Genomic DNA, 20,209 nt, shown 5'->3' with positions numbered 1-20,209 from the left:
TACCTTGAGGAACATATATATATATATATATATATATATATATATATATATATATATATATATTTATATATATATTTATATATATATATATATATATATATATATATATTTATATATATATTTATATATATAAATCTCTCTCTCTCTCTCTCTCTAGAGCTTTAACAGCAACTTTAAACTACAAATTAACCGTAAAATTTAAAGTCCTTGATAGAGAAAGAGAGACTCAAATTCTTCAATTCAATCATTAGCCAATTGAGCCATTGTTTTAGGGACGGGGGGACGCGGAGCATTAAACCTACCTTGACAGGGACCTACCTGTCAACACCTGTATCTTGACACAGGGACCTGTCAACACCTGTATCTTGACACAGAGACCTACCTGTCAACACATATACCTTGGCACAGGGACCTGTCAACACCTGTATCTTGACACAGAGGCCTACCTGTCAACACATATACCTTGGCACAGGGACCTGTCAACACCTGTATCTTGACACAGAGACCTGTCAACACCCGTGGCTTAACAAGACACAAATCACAGCTTCGTGTCATCTTAAGCAGATGATACAAAAATAATCACCATGAAAATTACTCGTTCAGAAGCTGGTATTAATCATGTATTTGATTGGGCAGCATAAAATAACATGTTAATTAACTGTGATTAATTCCAGGTGCTTAGGTATGTTAAACATTAAAACCTTAAGATATTAAAACAAAGTCGAATCTGCCCATAGTAGGAAAGCAACATGTAAAGGATCTGGGAATAATGATGTCTGACGACCTAACGTTTAGGGAGCATAACCAAGCAAATATTGCGACAGCCAGAAAAATGATAGGATGGATTACGAGAACTTTCAAATCCAGGGATCCCATCACAATGGTTGTACTCTTCAAGTCACTTGTGTTGTCCCGTCTTGAGTACTGCTCAGTACTCACTTCCCCCTTCAGAGCAGGAGAGATTGCTGAAATAGAGGGAATACAGGGTGTATATATAATACATACATGGAAGATACTGGAGGGCCAGGTCCAAACTTTTTCCCCCTAACCCAAGTGAGAGGGCCAGTGAGTGTGTGAGTGAGAGGGCCAGTGAGTGTGTGAGTGAGAGGGCCAGTGAGTGTGTGAGTGAGAGGGCCAGTGAGTGTGTGAGTGAGAGGGCCAGTGAGTGTGTGAGTGAGAGGGCCAGTGAGTGTGTGAGTGAGAGGGCCGTTGAGTGCGAGGGCCGTTGAGTGCGTGAGTGCAGGAAACACGCACACTCGACCCACCTACAAAGAGACATTATTTAAAAGAAAATAACGCGAGCGGCCATTAACGGTAAGTGGAGCGTTGTTAGTGGCAAGGGAGTGGAGGACGTGAGCTGGTTTAGGGGGGGGGGTGTTGAGGCCCCTCGACGCATCAGAGGCTGGCCCAGGAGCTGAAGCTTAACCCATCTGGCCACACAGGAGGGTATGAACACTTAGTGTGAGCCAGTCGGCTACTGCTCTGACGTTTATTCTCTGATGGGCTGTTGTTGTGTCATATTATGGTGTGAGGGGTGAGAGTGGTGGGTCTTCCCTTCCTCAGGAGGGCAGGTCCTCCCTCCCTCCAACCCTCGGGAGGGCAGGTCGACCCCCCCCCCCCTCCAACCATCAGGAGGGCAGGTCCTCCCTTCCTCCAACCCTCAGGAGGGCAGGTCCTCTCCAACCCTCTGGAGGGCAGGTCCTTCTTCCCTTCAACCATCAGGAGGGCAGGTCCTCCCTCCCTCCAACCCTCTGGAGGGCAGGTCCTTCCTCCCTTCAACCCTCGGGAGGGCAGGTCCTCCCCCCCTCCAACCCTCTGGAGGGCAGGCCCTCCACTAGAGAAGGAAGTTGACACATCAGCTCTCCAAAGATCCTTTCGCAGCAATATTATGGCCTGACGCTAAGAGATGCGTCTCGTTGACCCTCGTCAACATTTCCAGCGGCAGAGTTGAAGTGTACACTAATTAGGTTTACCAAGCTAATATAGCACCAAGAAGAGTTAAAAGGTGTCCCATAGGCCAGTATTAAGCCTTCTGCAGTTTCCTTTTCATCTTCTTATGTTATCTTGAGGTTATCTTGAGATGATTTTGGGGCTTTTTAGTGTCCCCGCGGCCCGGTCCTCGACCAGGCCTCCACCCCCAGGAAGCAGTCCGTGACAGCTGACTAACACCCAGGTACCTATTTTACTGCTAGGTAACAGGGGCATAGGGTGAAAGAAACTCTGCCCATTGTTTCTCGCCGGCGCCTGGGATCGAACCCAGGACCACAGGATCACAAGTCCAGCGTGGTTTGTGGTTTGTGTATAGTCAGGCGTCTTGAAAGAGCTGTCGTTGTCTTGCCTATATATTGGGATCACTTGGTCTGAGAGTCCCCAAGTGAGCATGTAAAGGTATAGACGACCTTCGTCTGAACAAATCCACAAGGGCCGTGACGAGGATTCGAACCTACGTCCGAGAGCATCCCAGACACTGCCTTATTTGTTCATTTGATGCATCAGACTATTGTGCTTTCTGTGTGTGTGTGTGACCTTCGCTCCTTTCTAGCCGTTTCACTTGGTGTCGCGAGAATACCTCAAGATCACCTCAAGAACAAGATGGCGGCCTTCAGTCTCCTGTAGAAGACTGCCAAACTGCATCGTTTGCTTGATGTCGCTATATAGAGGTCTCGTTTCTCTCAGCAACGTCATTCAGGACTTTTTCCTTCGTTGTTTTTGAGACGTGGAAAAAGAAGTTCCTGTAGAATACACCCACTTGGGGTCATCGGGAACTTGAACTCGGACCCGCACAACTAGAGGCCGCGCCGCCATGTCAACCAGACCAGAGTGCTCACAGTGTGAGGAAGGACGGAGAGATTAGCGTGCAAGGTCTCACTCACAGTGTTAAAACACGCTGAATACACCATATAAATAGGCATTTAGAGGAGCCTTGAGTGGACCATATTTGTCCTTCAAGCTGTTTGCTCGACGCCCACGCCCACGTGCCGCCCACACGCTGCCCACGGCCGCATGCTGCCCACGCCCACACGCCCGCCCACGCCCACACTCCCGCCCACGCCACTACCAACTTCTGCACGCACTCTGCCTCCATCTAGCCACATCCCCGCCCACACCAAGACCCACGCCCACGCCAAGACCCACGCCCACACCAAGACCCACGCCCACACCAAGACCCACGCCCACGCCAAGACCCACGCCCACACCAAGACCCACGCCCACGCCAAGACCCACGCCCACGCCAAGACCCACGCCCACGCCAAGACCCACGCCCACGCCAAGACCCACGCCCACACCATGAGCAAGCTAGCCACAAAAGGCTGGGGTTAGAGAGGTTCAAGAGAGGTACGGGGCAGCGGCTACATCTCACACACACACACACACACACACACACACACACACACACACACACACACACACACACACACACACACACACACACACACACACAGGAGTCATTGCTGTAAACAACCGATGCTCGAAAGGCGGGATCCAAGAGTCAATGCTCGATCCTGCAGACACAACTAGGTGAGTACAACTAGGTGAGTACACACACACACACACACACACACACACACACACACACACACACACACACACACACACACACACACCTCAATGAGCACTCTTAAGAATACAGTTTTACCTCCAAATATTATTCTATCTACCAATATCACACACAAAACCCTTTACACCAAAAAAAATTAAGCCATGCTGTATTAGGATATAAGAACCTATTTGATATTATTTCCTATTCATGTATAAGTAATTTTTCTAAGTGAGGAATGTGCTAATCAACTCTTTGACATCATTTCAGTACACTTAATGTGTTCTAAATCAATGACAATCGGTAATATTACAGTTATTTGTGACTGGATAAGCTCTTGGGAATAACGAAAGAGCTCCAAAGTGTGTGACTGGTGTTTGAGAAGGGAAGAGAATGGTGGCCCAACCACTTTGGCACGGTCGGGGGATTGAACGCCGACCTGCGTGACCGCGTTTGGGAACTGCTTCAGACAGCGGGAGTTGTAGCACCGTAATATCGACGCTGTCTAGCCATCTGCTTCGAGAGGTTAGGGGGGTTGCTTGGGTTGGTACGTTTCTGGTTAGGTCAAAACAGTCGTGTTTTTTTTTTTTACGTTTTTTTGGTTTAAGCCAAACAGCTTTCGCCACTCAGGTAAAACAGGGAATGTCTCAGGTGTGGAATGTCTTGGGTGTGGAATGTCTTGGGTGTGGAATGTCTTGGGTGTGGAATGTCTTGGGTGTGGAATGTCTCGGGTGTGGAATGTCTCGGGTGTGGAATGTCTCGGGTGTGGAATGTCTCGGGTGTGGAATCTCTCATTCGTCATGGAAGGTCTCAGGTGTGGAATGCCTCAGGTGTAGAATGCCTCAGGTGTAGAATGCCTCAGGTGTAGAATGCCCCAGGTGTAGAATGCCTCAGGTGTAGAATGCCCCAGGTGTAGAATGCCTCAGGTGTAGAATGCCTCAGGTGTAGAATGCCTCAGGTGTAGAATGCCTCAGGTGTAGAATGCCCCAGGTGTACAATGCCTCAGGTGTAGAATGCCCCAGGTGTAGAATGCCCCAGGTGTAGAATGCCTTAGGTGTAGAATGCCTCAGGTGTAGAATGCCTCAGGTGTAGAATGTCCTCAGGTGTAGAATGCCTCAGGTGTAGAATGCCTCAGGTGTAGAATGCCCCAGGTGTGGAATGCCTCAGGTGTAGAATGCCCCAGGTGTAGAATGCCTCAGGTGTAGAATGCCTCAGGTGTAGAATGCCTCAGGTGTAGAATGCCCCAGGTGTAGAATGCCTCAGGTGTAGAATGCGTCAGGTATAGAATGCCTCAGGTGTAGAATGCGTCAGGTATAGAATGCCTCAGGTGTAGAATGCCTCAGGTGTATAATGCCTCAGGTGTAGAATGCCCCAGGTGTAGAATGCCTCAGGTATAGAATGCCTCAGGTGTGGAATGCCCCAGGTGTGGAACGCCTCCAGGTGTAGAATGCCTCAGGTGTAGAATGCCTCAGGTGTAGAATGCCCCAAGTATAGAATACCTCGGGTGTGGAATGCCCAAGGTGTGGAACGCCTCCAGGTGTAGAATGCCTCAGGTGTAGAACGCCTCAGGTGTGGAACGCCTGAGGAGTCATTATACACGATCATGTCATTATTAAGGGATGCGCTGGAATGTCAACAAAGGATCATAATGCTTTCTGAGTGGCCCCGAGGCCAGTGTAAACAAAGAGTCACAAAGCTCTCTGAGTGGCTCCAGGTTCCCTCTTTCCCTCCTTCTCCCTCACTTGGCCTTGTGGCCAACTGTACCCCTGGCCGTATAGTGTGGCCTTGACAGCGTTAGCGAGTGTGGCCAACTGTACCCCTGGCCGTATAGTGTGGCCTTGACAGCTGCTGCGAGTGTGGGCCAACTGTACCCCTGGCTGTATAGTGTGGCCTTGACAGCTGCTGCGAGTGTGGGCCAACTGTACCCCTGGCCGTATAGTGTGGCCTTGACAGCGTTAGCGAGTGTGGCCAACTGTACCCCTGGCCGTATAGTGTGGCCTTGACAGCTGCTGCGAGTGTGGGCCAACTGTACCCCTGGCCGTATAGTGTGGCCTTGACAGCGTTAGCGAGTGTGGACAATGACGTGCGAGTGACCAACGTTGCTACAGAATCAAATTTGATTTTAAAACTGTATTTGGCGCGTTCTCAGACTATGCTGATTGGCCCCCTTGCCCCACATCGCCATGTATTCCGATTGGTCCGTTATGCACCCACCGTGATGTACGCTGATTGGTCTTTGCCCCCACTCTGTAACGTGCGCTGATTGGCCCCTTACACCCGCCGTGACCTCCCATTAATATTCAAGTTAGCTTAGATCAGAGGTCAAGCTAATTAGAGTAGGTGCATGAGGTGAAAGGAAATACCGGATTATCTCAGCGGGAGCAGACGAGCTTCTTGATGACCTCTTAAGGTGAGGCTGAGGAACCCGTAGTGACCTCTACTGGTGGTACACAAGACTACCACGATCAAGAGACGTACCACCACTACTACCACTACCACCACTACCACCACTGCCACCACCTTCACTTAAAATATAATATTACTACTACTAAAACAACTACTAAACCACTGCATCCACCGCCACAACACTCACCATCACACACCTTTCTACCACCACCACCACTACTACCACAAGCAATGCCCCCCTACCACCATCGCCACCAGCACCTTCAGGAGGGTAGAGGAGCTTCCTAAGCCTCAGTGTGGGTACAGAGACCCGACGGTAAGTGTGTCAAGTTTAGCGAGGTGGGTCCCACGACGACCCTCTCCTCCCCCCACCCGTTAGGTTCATGACCCCTTCACACACACACACACACACACACACACACACACACACACACACACACACACACACACACACACACACACACACACACACACACACACGTACGTACGTACGTTTGGGGTCGAGATAAAATAGCTGAATGTGATTGTAACGAGAGAGAAGTGATTGAACACACACCCTACTCTACCCTGCCTTTCAATTCTTCTCAATCTCAGCCTCCCTCTACTTCTCAATCTCTCTCTCTCTCTCTCTACCCTCATCAGTAGCAACATGAACATGTACCTTCACTGATGAGTTGGGACACAGAGTACTTATGACGAGTCTCAAGGTCTGGTATACCAATGCAGATGGAATCACCAATGAAGGAGATGAAATATTATAAAAGAGGATTAATGAAAACAAACTGATGCAATTGAAGTAGTTAAAAGTGTGTGGTTAGGACGAGACTTATATCGCCACGTCTGAAGCACTCAGGTGAGTGTTATTAAGACTTGGTGGGAATTTCTTACATAAATATCAGAAATATTCAAGTGTGTGGGGGTTTTAATCCTATGTTGTTCTGTCTGGGAGAAGGACATTAGTATTATTAATTATTATTATTAGTGTGTGTGTGAGTGTGTGTGTGTGTGTGTGTGTGTGTGTGTGTGTGTGTGTGTGTGTGTGTGTGTGTGTGTGTGTGTGTGTGTGTGTGTGTGAGTGTGGGCAGGTCTTGGCAGACTCTCAGTCTGTAACTGTATGCACATTGCTGACAGGTTTTGATCCCAGTCTTGACGACAGGCAGTCGACAAGAAGCCTTGGTGAGAGAGAGAGGCAAATCAAAGGTATCTTAACATCTTTTGAAGTGTGTATGTGTACTCACCTAGTTGTACTCACCTAGTTGTGCTTGCGGGGGTTGAGCTCTGGCTCTTTGGTCCCGCCTCTCAACTGTCAATCAACAGGTGTACAGGTTCCTGAGCCTATTGGGCTCTATCATATCTACACTTGAAACTGTGTATGGAGTCAGCCTCCACCACATCACTTCCTAATGCATTCCATTTGTCAACCACTCTGACACTAAAAAAGTTCTTTCTAATATCTCTGTGGCTCATTTCGGCACTCAGTTTCCACCTGTGTCCCCTAGTGCGTGTGCCCCTTGTGTTAAACAGCCTGTCTTTATCAACCCTGTCAATTCCCTTGAGGATCTTGAATGTGGTGATCATGTCCCCCCTAACTCTTCTGTCTTCCAACGAAGTGAGGTTTAATTCCCGTAGTCTTTCCTCGTAGCTCATACCTCTCAGCTCGGGTACTAGTCTGGTGGCAAACCTTTGAACCTTTTCCAGTTTAGTCTTATCCTTGACTAGATATGGACTCCATGCTGGGGCTGCATACTCCAGGATTGGCCTGACATATGTGGTATATAATGTTCTGAAAGATTCCTTACACAAGTTTCTAAAGGCCGTTCTTATGTTAGCCAACCTGGCATATGCTGCTGCTGTTATCCTCTTGATATGAGCATCAGGGGACACATGTGTGTGTGTGTGTGTGTGTGTGTGTGTGTGTGTGTGTGTGTGTGTGTGTGTGTGTGTGTGTGTACTCACCTAGTAGTGTGTGTGTGTGTGTGTTCACACAAGACCGAGCCTCAGCTCTTGGGCCCCTATACCTTTCCATCAACTATTGGTCGATTGAAGCACAAGACATTCTTCGACGACCCCTCGATCCTGCTCAGCATAATTCGCTTTTAAATCAGTGAATGGTGGGTGTGGATGCAATTTGTCAATTCAGCCTCTCCTAGTGCAATTATCCTATTGGCAGTTAATCATCATTCATCATGTTGGCAGTAAATCATCATTCATCCTGCTGGCACTACACTAAAATCCCTTCCTAAGGGAGGGGACCTCCATTTTTTTTTGCTGTTAAACGTAGACATTTGTGTTGTTTTCAACCTAAAATTGAACTTAAGCATTTCGTTCATGTTCAACAGTTATGACGAAGATGATCTTCAACATAAATGTTTGTTTTGTTTTGCTGCTAAACTTAAAAACATTCTATCAGTGTTTATGTAAACATTCAATCACTGTTATGTTAACCTAAACATTTTGCATAACTTATTCACCCTAAACATATATACCGGTTTACCGTAATATATATAGTGTTGTGTTTGTCTCATCTGTCTGGAGGAGGAGAGAGAGAGAGAGAGAGAGAGAGAGAGAGAGAGAGAGAGAGAGAGAGAGAGAGAGAGAGAGAGAGAGAGAGAGAGAGAGAGAGAAGCAACCTTGCTGGTAAAGTGACATGCAAATAGACAGGGGGTTGAGGCTCAGTTAGATAGACAGGTGACGGGGGCTCTAATAGATAAAGGTGTAGAGGCTGAGACAGAGAGAGAGAGAGAGGTATAGAGGTTCATGTGGAAAACTGGGGATAAGAAGTAGTTGAATTTCTTACAGAAACCTTTCGAGACAAGGTTAAACCCGGATTCTGACCCGAGGCTGCATCGTGAGGCGTGACGCTGAGGAAAGGTCAGAAGCAGGTCAAGGGTCAAGAATGGACGATACAAGAGAGAGAGAGAGAGAGAGAGAGAGAGAGAGAGAGAGAGAGAGAGAGAGAGAGAGAGAGAGAGAGAGAGAGAGAGAGAGAGAGAGAGAGAGAGAGCATGCAAAGACACGTTTCACGGGGAGGGGGGTGTTGTGTACACACACACACACACACACACACACACACACTAGTGGAACACACTGAAAAACGTTCTGGAAGCCACCTCCATCGACAACCTTACCGTCACATGGACAAGGAATTCGGACGTCAAGAAAGCTAAGCTATAGCGCATTAGATACAACAAGAGCAGTAGGCGGGGTATGGAGAGCTTAACCTCACTCCCTCGTAGTCACTTATAGGTAAGCTAAACAAAGTAACGGTAAAGAGTGACAGGGAAACAAGAACAAAAGCGAAGCACAAAGAGAAAAAAGCCGTTAGTGGAGGTGTGAGAGAGAGAGAGAGAGAGAGAGAGAGAGAGAGAGAGAGAGAGAGAGAGAGAGAGAGAGAGAGAGAGAGAGAGACAAATGGAAATAACTTCAAATAAAACAATGAAGTGATTAAAAGGATTTAATATCCTTTGAGAGACGTATCTCTCTCTCTCTCTCTCTCTCTCTCTCTCTCTCTCTCTCTCTCTCTCTCTCTCTCTACTGAGGACTAAATATAAAACCACATTTAACATTTAAAGATAATTAGTTCATTCGTAGCTACCCAAATGTTCTCCATGTATAACACTTGTCCAAGTTGCGACTAATCCTTGCCTGTGTTGCTTATCATTCATAAACAGGGGGTTATAGCGATTGGGTTAATGACCATTTGTATATTTCTAGCAACCCGTCCTCGACTCGAGTCCATTCCATCCAGCGGTCGACCCCACAGACGCATTCATAAATTTTAATACGCTGTTCATTCAAAACAGGAATTTTCTCAAATGTAAATTAATATTATTTTATATTAGCATATTGTACATATTTAGGCACTGGTTAGGTTAGGTGTTTAGGTTCTGTTGGCGATTATTTGTATTTGTAGTACGTGGGTGAAGCATTTACAGCGTTGTGGTTCGAACAAAATTCGTCAGTGAAGCACTTGTTTCGTAAGTGTTCGAACGTCAGCAGTTGAGTCGTGTGTGAGGTGCGCTTCGAACACAAGAACTGAGCGAAGCACTGTTCGAAAAAAGTTCGAACTTGAATTTGAATTCTTTTTGAATTTCTGATCCCTTCCTCATAAATAGTAGGCAAATACTTGTTAATTCAGCCGCCGCACTCCCCCCCCCCCCCCCCCCCTTCCACCGCGCCTATTTACGAATGAAAACCACTTAACACGTGAATCTTATCTGGCTACGCTCGAAGTCGTCTTGAACAAGTCAAAGTCGTCTCGAACAAGTCAAAGTCGTCTCGAACAAGTCAAAGTCGTCTCGAACAAGTCGAAGTCGTCTCAAGCAAGTCGAAGTCGTCTCGAACAAGTCGAAGTCGTCTCAAGCAAGTCGAAGTCGTCTTGAACAAGTCGAAGTCGTCTCAAGCAAGTCAAAGTCGTCTCGAGCAAGTCGAAGTCGTCTCAAGCAAGTCGAAGCCGTCTCAAGCAAGTCGAAGTCGGGCGTATAGTTACCACAAGCACAGTCTGAGGATGAACTCTTGTGTTGTAATCAGTGCTGAGTGCGTCAGCTGAGTGACTTCACCGGTGCTGAGGGCGTCAGCTGAGTGACTTCACCGGTGCTGAGCGAGTCAGCTGTGTGACATCAGCGTTTAGCGGATCAGTCTTGGCTGTGGAGTGGCGATCACGTTAAGTAATCTCCCGAGGAGTTAAACACACACAATGGAACAGGTAAATAAAGTAGTCAACGATATCCATTAACTAACAACAATGGCGGGGACCGTGGCGTGACGTGAACGGTGTCTCTCTTCCTTTTGGTGTGGGTGGGAGAGAAGGTGGGATGGGCAGGGGGGCGGTGGAAGGGGAAGGGGGGGTGGGGCAGAGAGAGAGAGAGAGAGAGAGAGAGAGAGAGAGAGAGAGAGAGAGAGAGAGAGTGAGTCACAAGGAAGAGTCAGATATTTAAGCAGATACAGATAGATGAATAATAAGGAATATGTAGAGAGATAGAGGAGGAAAGAGAATAATCAGAAACAGGCCCACACATAGGATAAAAATAAAATAAAACACACACACACACACAGGGACCTTGAGTGTGGATCGGAAAGCGAGGGATTATTTTCCCATACCTTGACTATCCTAATGATTACAGCACTTTATCTAACCTTCTCGTGACTTTTTATAAAGGTTAAAAGATCTTGTGTTACAGCTATTGTCTTGCTGCACTCAGAGAGAGAGAGAGAGAGAGAGAGAGAGAGAGAGAGAGAGGGAAGGGAAGCAAAAAAGGCAGCCATTAACATAATTATAGTCCTGGGTTGATGGCTTAAACAGGTATTCCCCCCAAGATGGAATGTGTTGGATGGGGTCTGCTGCGCCACGGACACGCCTGGCTTGACACCCCTCAGTGTGTCGACGCTCTGCTGATATGATGTTGAATAGCATTGTTGTCTGTTGCCTTCTATTCTGTACATTTGGTTGCTGGACTTTGATGGTGAGGGATTTGGTGGTCGTTCTGGGTAGTGAGTGGACGTAACTGATGGTCTATAGTGGTTATAAAACGGCAAGTTGGTGGTTGGTGATCGTTGGGTCATGAAAAGCTTGTGTGTGTGTGTGTGTGTGTGTGTGTGTGTGTGTGTGTGTGTGTGTGTGTGTGTGTGTGTGTGTGTGTGTCAGAAATGAGCTATAACATATTACCCATTCTGGGATGCCGGAGAGGATCACACGCCCCGTAGAGGAGCTGGACTTCTTCTATAGCATAGGATGAGACACTATATACACGTGCAAAGTACAATTTGAGAACGATAGTTGTGTTGTGGTGAGTGATGGTTGGTACATGTTACTTACAAGTATCGGCCTTGTTACTTGCGTGTAACAAGGCATCTTCTCTTTGGCGTCACCATTACCGCTATGACCATTGAAGCAGCCACCACCACCGGTATGACGGCTGCTGCCTCAACCATCATTACCATTACTAATACAAGCTTCCTGCCCATCAGAGCGGCAAGCAGATAATTTACAGGCCCAGCTCTTAAGCCGGAGGGCCTGGTGAGTGTCCAGAGGCTCCTTATGTCCCCTGTGCATAAGGGTTCGCCGGGCGGTTGCGGTCAAGGGCTCCTCGAGTGTCCAGAAGCTCCTTATGTCCCCTGTGCATAAGGCTTCGCTGGGTGCTTGCGGTCAAGGGCTCCTCGAGTGTCCAGAAGCTCCTTATGTCCCCTGTGCATAAGGGTTCGCTGGGCGGTTGCGGTCAAGGGCTCCTCGAGTGTCCAGAAGCTCCTTATGTCCCCTGTACATAAGGGTTCGCTGGGCGGTTGCGGTCAAGGGCTCCTCGAGTGTCCAGAAGCTTCTTATGTCCCCTGTGCATAAGGGTTCGCCGGGCGGTTGCGGTCAAGGGCTCCTCGAGTGTCCAGAAGCTCCTTATGCCCCCTGTGCATAAGGCTTCGCTGGGTGCTTGCGGTCAGGGGCTCTTCGAGTGTCCAGAGGCTCCTTATGCCCCCTACGCATAAGGCTTCGCTGGGTGCTTGCGGTCAGGGGCTCTTCGAGTGTCCAGAGGTTCCTTATGTCCCCTATGCATAAGGCTTCGCTGGGTGGTTGCGGTCAGGTGCTCCGCACCTGACCGCACCTGATTTTCTCTATCATTTGGGAGCCGGTCGGCCGAGTGGACAGCACGCTGGACTTGTGATCCTGTGGTCGTGGGTTCGATCCCAGGCGCCGGCGAGAAACAATGGGCAGAGTTTCTTTCACCCTATGCCCCTGTTACCTAGCAGTAAAATAGGTACCTGGGTGTTAGTCAGCTGTCACGGGCTGCTTCCTGGGGGTGGAGACACTAAAAACCCCGAAATCATCTCAAGATATAACACTTGGCTTCCTTCCTGTTCTTGAGAACTCTTTGAGTTCTGAGATGCCTACGGGGCCTGATAGCTGAGTAGACTGCATTCTGTATGCGTAATCCTAGGGTCCGAGTTCGATCCCCGGTGATGAAGGAAGCAGTCCGTGACAGCTGACTAACTCCTAGGTACCTATTTACTGCTAGGTAACATGGGCATTCAGGGTGAAAGAAACTTTGCCCATTTGTTTCTGCCTGGTGCGGGAATCGAACCCGCACCACAGAATCAAGAGTCCTGCGCGCTATCCACCAGGCTACCAGGCCCCTGTATGTGTGTGTGTGATCGTGTGCGTGCGATCGTGTGCGTGCGCGCATGAGTGAGTGCGTGTATGAATGCGTGCGTGTGCGTTGTAGCGCTCTCCGCGCCTCTTCTGTTGTGTTCAGAGACAGCTGAGCGAGCAGTGTAAACAGAAGCACGTGTTCGCCTCACGCGGAAGTATCGCAATATTATATTAATCTCTTACGCTCGCGGCAGTCGTGCGGCGCCAGCAACTGTTTAATTGTCTCAGTGAACACAGAGGCCAAGGGTGAGAGAGAGAGAGAGAGAGAGAGAGAGAGAGAGAGAAAGAGAGAGAGGTGTTGACTCTTTTGTTTTGCAGGGATATTCCCGCGCGGGCCCTAAGCCTCTGGCTGGCCCACTAAGTGTTACATTTTGCTGGTTTTTCTGTCTTTAGGCGGAGTATGAGTGTTTATGACTCGTATGGTCGCTTATAAGATTATACCCAATGTGTTGAACAACTTCTTTTGCTCTGTTGAATCTTGGTTTAAAATCTTATTGGGTCAGTAACTCTGCCCTGTGTACGATAATGTTCCAGTGGTGTGAGGCATGTCTCCACAGTGTTGACATTTCCTCTCATCTTCTAAAACAATCAGTTGTAAACAGGAAGCAAGAGTGTTGCTTCTAACATTATATATTAAATAAAGCATCAATAACAGAGTTAAATGTGACAGGATACAAATTCCTAAATAGAAAACTTGGGGACATGTAGATAAAGTAGATAAACATAAATATTATATTAATATTATCTGCCCGAAACGCTGCGCGTGCTAGTGGCTTTACAAGACTGTAATTACCATATTTGTATCCTCACATTCCTTATGTACATTCTTGTATATGCATAAATAAATAAATAAATAAATAAATAAATAAATAAATATACACAGCAAGAGCGGCAACTCTGTCCGGCGGATCGCGTAACGGGCCGGGCAGTCAGTGAGCCGTCTTAGTAACAGACCTCGGACTGACCAATCACGTTGCCCGGAAGACGCCCCCTAGCCCATGGCGCGCAGTTCAAATACTCTCTCGCTTCGGCGTTCACTCCGTGTTGATTCTAATGTTATTTAGTCGTATCTTGGCCCCATCCCTTCTGCCTCTTGTTCAAGCACTCGTATACCACTCTCTTCTCCCGCCTGTGGCCGTTAGTTCTAGGGATAGTAATGGTATTTTGGAACGTCGCGTTTCGGGGAAGATTATCTTGAGATTATTTCGGGGCTTAGCGTCCCCGCGGCCCGGTCCTCGACCAGGCTGTTACACAACCCCTGGAAGCAGCCCGTAGCAGCTGTCTAAACTCCCAGGTACCTATTTACTGCTAGGTAACAGGGGGCATCAGAGTGAAAGAAACGTTTTGGCCATTTGTCTCCGCCTCCACCGGGAATCGAACCCGGGGAACCTCAGGACTACAAATCCGAAGCGCAGTCCACTCAGCTATCAGGCGCCCTGGGGGAAGGTAGTATTTTAAGACCTACCACGAGTCATGGGAAGGGGAAAGCGCTGAGCCTGCTAATAGGCATCAGAAGCCGTCCACTCCTGTACTCATCTGTGTTAACCAAACACAAGAACAAAGTTAGAAATGTATGAATGTATAGTTTTATGTCTGGGAAAGTGCGTGTGTGCGTGCACACGCTATTTTTTGCGTGTGGCGGGTGTTTTGTGGGTTGAGTGACGTGGACGAGCCGGGATTCACAATCGTCTTTCATTTATTTTTGGGCTATTGATAAATAGGCACCCTTGAGTTAGACAACTGTTTATATATATATATATATATATATATATATATATATATATATATATATATATATATATATAAGGAACTCCATTAAGGAACATATAATCTCTTCCCATAACCAAACCATCGCCAGAGAAATCCTAGTAAACAACACAGAAATCATCGATAGATACAGCGATAGCAGGCGGCTTGACGTTTGCGAGGCACTACACATCAAGAAGTCAACACCAGCAATCAACAGCCAATTATTGCACAACTATATTCTACCCACCTCAAGACTCCGCTCCAATATAGAAGCATCAAGAAATATGGACCAATAGGCTTTCTACAAACACTTCTATTCAATACCCATTGTTTCTGTTCTGTCTTGTGTTGATACTTTTAATACCCTATTAATATCCCCTCCTGTTCTATCTTGTGTTAATGCCACATCATCCTTACCACCTCACTCAAATGTAGATATAAAATCAGAGATACGTTCTAATCAGTTGTGTATTTGTGAAGTCTTTGAAAATGTAATAAGTTTTACGAAACGCGCCCGTGTCGCGTCAGACTAGAAATAAAAATGAATTTTGGAGAAGTGATTTTTGATTTACCTCCAACAGTGAAGCATAATGTACGAAAGATTGAGAAAATTCGTGTTAGAATTATTAATCTTACTTTTTCGGTCATATTTAATAATATATATATATATATATATATATATATATATATATATATATATATATATAATATATATAATATATATAATTTCCTGTTCCCGACAAAACGAATGTCTAAATAGTTTCAAATCGTATAACCTCTTGAATATCATTAACAACAAAGGCACCTTCTGAAAGCTATATGCCACCACTTACGTTAGTCCCCCCCCCCTGCTAGCTAGCTAGTAGTCCTCCCTGTTAGGAGGAAACAAATGGGCAATGTTTCTTTCACCCTGGTACCTCTGTTCACCTAGCAGTAAATGGGTACCTGGGAGTAAGACAGCTGCTACGGGCTGCTTCCTGTGTGTGAAGTAAAAATCAGTAGATTTATAGTTGAGAGGCGGGCCCAAAGAGCCAGAGCTCAACCCCTGCAAGTAAACCAGCTGAATACAACTAGGTATCAACCAGGTATCAACCAGGTATCAACCAGGTGAGTACACTGTGTGACACCCATGGAAGCCGTGTCGTAGCACCCATGGAGGCGTCATCAATGGGCCAGAATTATGAATGAGTGGGACGGTTGTGGTCCGCTGTGGGGAGAGAGTTATGCAAGTCATTGTTTACTCTTTGATGAGAGAGAGTGGTCAGCACCTGCAGGCAGCGGGGGTGTATGTTGTATGTTTGTGGGGGGTGTATGTTGTATGTTTGTGGGGGTGTATGTTGAATGTTTGTGGGGGGTGTATGTTGTATGTTTGTGGGGGGTGTATGTTGAATGTTTGTGGGGGTGTATGTTTGTGGGGGGTGTATGTTGTATGTTTGTGGGGGTGTATGTTTGTGGGGGGTGTATGTTGTATGTTTGTGGGGGGTGTATGTTGTATGTTTGTGGGGGGTGTATGTTGTATGTTTGTGGGGGGTGTATGTTGTATGTTTGTGGGGGGTGTATGTTGTATGTTTGTGGGGGGTGTATGTTGTATGTTTGTGGGGGTGTATGTTGTATGTTTGTGGGGGGTGTATGTTGTATGTTTGTGGGGGGTGTATGTTTGTGGGGGTGTATGTTGTATGTTTGTGGGGGGTGTATGTTGTATGTTTGTGGGGGGTGTATGTTGTATGTTTGTGGGGGTGTATGTTGTATGTTTGTGGGGGGTGTATGTTGTATGTTTGTGGGGGGTGTATGTTGTATGTTTGTGGGGGGTGTATGTTTGTGGGGGGTGTATGTTGTATGTTTGTGGGGGGTGTATGTTTGTGGGGGTGTATGTTGTATGTTTGTGGGGGGTGTATGTTTGTGGGGGTGTATGTTGTATGTTTGTGGGGGGTGTATGTTGTATGTTTGTGGGGGGTGTATGTTGTATGTTTGTGGGGGTGTATGTTGTATGTTTGTGGGGGGTGTATGTTGTATGTTTGTGGGGGGTGTATGTTGTATGTTTGTGGGGGTGTATGTTGTATGTTTGTGGGGGTGTATGTTTGTGGGGGGTGTATGTTGTATGTTTGTGGGGGGTGTATGTTGTATGTTTGTGGGGGGTGTATGTTGTATGTTTGTGGGGGGTGTATGTTGTATGTTTGTGGGGGGTGTATGTTGTATGTTTGTGGGGGGTGTATGTTGTATGTTTGTGGGGGGTGTATGTTTGTGGGGGGTGTATGTTGTATGTTTGTGGGGGGTGTATGTTTGTGGGGGGTGTATGTTGTATGTTTGTGGGGGTGTATGTTGTATGTTTGTGGGGGGTGTATGTTTGTGGGGGGTGTATGTTTGTGGGGGGTGTATGTTGTATGTTTGTGGGGGGTGTATGTTGTATGTTTGTGGGGGGTGTATGTTGTATGTTTGTGGGGGGTGTATGTTTGTGGGGGGTGTATGTTGTATGTTTGTGGGGGTGTATGTTGTATGTTTGTGGGGGGTGTATGTTTGTGGGGGGTGTATGTTGTATGTTTGTGGGGGGTGTATGTTTGTGGGGGTGTATGTTGTATGTTTGTGGGGGGTGTATGTTTGTGGGGGGTGTATGTTGTATGTTTGTGGGGGGTGTATGTTGTATGTTTGTGGGGGTGTATGTTGTATGTTTGTGGGGGGTGTATGTTGTATGTTTGTGGGGGGTGTATGTTGTATGTTTGTGGGGGGTGTATGTTGTATGTTTGTGGGGGTGTATGTTGTATGTTTGTGGGGGGTGTATGTTGTATGTTTGTGGGGGGTGTATGTTGTATGTTTGTGGGGGGTGTATGTTGTATGTTTGTGGGGGTGTATGTTGTATGTTTGTGGGGGTGTATGTTGGGTGTATGTAGGTGTGTATGTTGTATGTTTGTGGGGGTGTATGTTGTATGTTTGTGGGGGTGTATGTTGTATGTTTGTGGGGGTGTATGTTGTATGTTTGTGGGGGTGTATGTTGTATGTTTGTGGGGGTGTATGTTGTATGTTTGTGGGGGTGTATGTTGTATGTTTGTGGGGGTGTATGTTGGGTGTATGTAGGTGTGTATGTTGTATGTTTGTGGGGGGTGTATGTTGTATGTTTGTGGGGGGTGTATGTTGTATGTTTGTGGGGGGTGTATCTCGGGTGTTCTCTCTCTCTCTCTCTCACTGAGATTATTATTACATAAATGTTGTGAATAATGAATGAGTGTGTCACAGTTTCCTGCTTGTAAAAGACTAATTGTCTACCAATTAAATATTCAAACTAATAATAATTAATATTATTTAATTTTATTATTATTATTATTCAGATCGTATACAAATTGCCATAATTCCTTTGGCCTAGTAACTGACGATGCCATTAAAGATAATCATACATTAATTTCAAATTACCTTTAGTCGTCAAGTTGCGCCAGAAACCAGCGCTACGCGGCAATGATCGCGGCGTGAGGCAGTCACAATATTTGTTGCGAGACCGAGAAGGTTTTGGCGGGAGTCAGGAAGTGGACGGCGCCGCGTAACTGGTTATCTATGCAATAGATGGCGCTGACAGAGAGAACGTGACGTCTTGTATGAGTAACTGGTTATCTATGCAATAGATGGCGCTGACAGAGAGAAAGTGAAGTCTTGTATGAGTAACTGGTTATCTATGCAATAGATGGCGCTGACAGAGAGAAAGTGAAGTCTTGTATGAGTAACTGGTTATCTATGCAATAGATGGCGCTGACAGAGAGAAAGTGCAGTCTTGTATGAGTAACTGGTTAGCCGAATAATAAATGGAGTTGATAAACATAAATGACTGTTAAGAATTAAAAAAAATAGGTAAATGCTTATTGCTAACGCTGTAAAAAATTTTTGCCGGTTACTTTTTTTGTAATTTTTAACTTATTTTTTTATTTGTGTAATATAATTGTTATTGTGATTTTTCATATGTTCCTCATCTGTTCTGTTTGTGGTGTTTGCTTCATTATGTCTCCCATTTAGCTGGTTTCTATAAGTTGGTTTAAGAAGGTTGCAGAGTTAATCCGAAAAATGGCTACTGGAGTTCAATACCAGCAAGTGTAAAGTGATGGAAATATGGAAATAGCTTCTTCATTCTGTTCTCTCTCTCTCTCTCTCTCTTTCTCTCTCTCTCTCTCTCTCTCTCTCTCTCTCTCTCTCTCTCTCTCTCTCTCTCTCTCTCTCTCTCTCTCTCTCTTTCTCTCTCTCTCCACGGTCCTTTGGACGCTTCCATTGTTGTTGTTGCTGTTAATGATTCGCTACCTGGAACAAAGTCCCAAGTAGCACGGGCTATGGTGAGCCCGTAGTAAGACGCTTCCATGATGTCTTGGGAATCTTGCCTTCGACCATTTTTGTCTTCTGTCTTTGTTGTCGTTGTTTATGTTGTTTTTTGTTAACCATAAGTCATTTTTTTTTTTGTTTCCTTCGGGTGTTGCGAAGTTTAGCAGTATTTTGTTTTGTCCTGTTTCGTGTATCAGGTTGAATGTTCCTTTCTCCTGTACACAAGTTGAGGATCTGTACACTCTTCAGTGTGTAAGCTTGAGGTTATCTTGAGGTTATCTTGAGATGATTTCGGGGCTTTTAGTGTCCCGCGGCCCGGTCCTCGACCAGGCCTCCACCCCCAGGAAGCAGCCCGTGACAGCTGACTAACACCCAGGTACCTATTTACTGCTAGGTAACAGGGGCATAGGGTAGCTGGTAGACTCTATGATGCAGGCTGGTAGACTGCATCATAGCTTCTTAATAACACAAAGATGTGTATAGGTTGTATAGCATTGTGTATATTTCATTCACTTACAATGTTAGTTGAATGATTGTGTATTTAAAGTTATTGTTTTTTTTACATTTATTAAACAGTCATGATTCAGGGAAGATGTAGGTGTTTCGTACATGTTTAATGAGTCTTGGCCTATGTATCGTACTAGACTCCATGTTGTCTAGCTCTGCCTAGCAGATATTATCTGTGACGGGGAAAATAAGGAAAATATATTTATGCAAGTTAGCGTTGGAAATGTTCTCGGGAGTGAAAACGGACTTAATTAATAACATTTCAGGGGGTGACTGTGGTAAAGTTTGACATGTTCCGCTGGTTCTGTCTCTCTCTTTCCGTCTCAAGCCCTCCATTGCCTATTTCTTACCGCCATTTCTCTGTCTACCCCTACAGGTGTTGGAGATGCTGAAGGAGGCGGTGGAGGAGGACGGTGGCGCCCCTGGCGGCGGCGGCGACGATGACGACGGCAGTGATGTTAGCGGCTACCACAGCGACTCCGACTCCGCCATCATGATGTCCGGCAACTCCCCCTACGTCACCAAACACGCTCGCTTCAACTTCCTCACCAGATCAGGTCCGTAACGTGTTTTTTACGGGATAT

At 46.5% G+C, this 20,209-nt stretch overlaps 2 protein-coding genes across 2 annotated transcripts in view; one reads left to right on the top strand and one right to left on the bottom strand.

Moving 5' to 3' along the window:
- The window catches only part of LOC123769176 (uncharacterized), a 60,689-nt gene extending 57,884 nt beyond the window's left edge, over nucleotides 1-2,805 (bottom strand). Inside the window, exon 1 of the mRNA XM_069310181.1 lies at nucleotides 2,750-2,805. Coding sequence (XP_069166282.1) covers nucleotides 2,750-2,805 — 56 coding nt within the window. The remainder of the gene's footprint in view (nucleotides 1-2,749) is intronic.
- The window catches only part of LOC123769368 (LIM/homeobox protein arrowhead), a gene marked incomplete in the record, with an annotated part of 163,112 nt that overhangs the window by 111,273 nt on the left and 31,630 nt on the right, over nucleotides 1-20,209 (top strand).

The sequence above is a fragment of the Procambarus clarkii genome, chromosome 66, assembly GCF_040958095.1.
Source record: "Procambarus clarkii isolate CNS0578487 chromosome 66, FALCON_Pclarkii_2.0, whole genome shotgun sequence".
Lineage (NCBI taxonomy): Eukaryota > Metazoa > Arthropoda > Malacostraca > Decapoda > Cambaridae > Procambarus > Procambarus clarkii.
The sequence above is the reverse complement of the archived record's forward strand: the minus strand, read 5'-3'. Positions and strand labels throughout refer to the sequence as shown.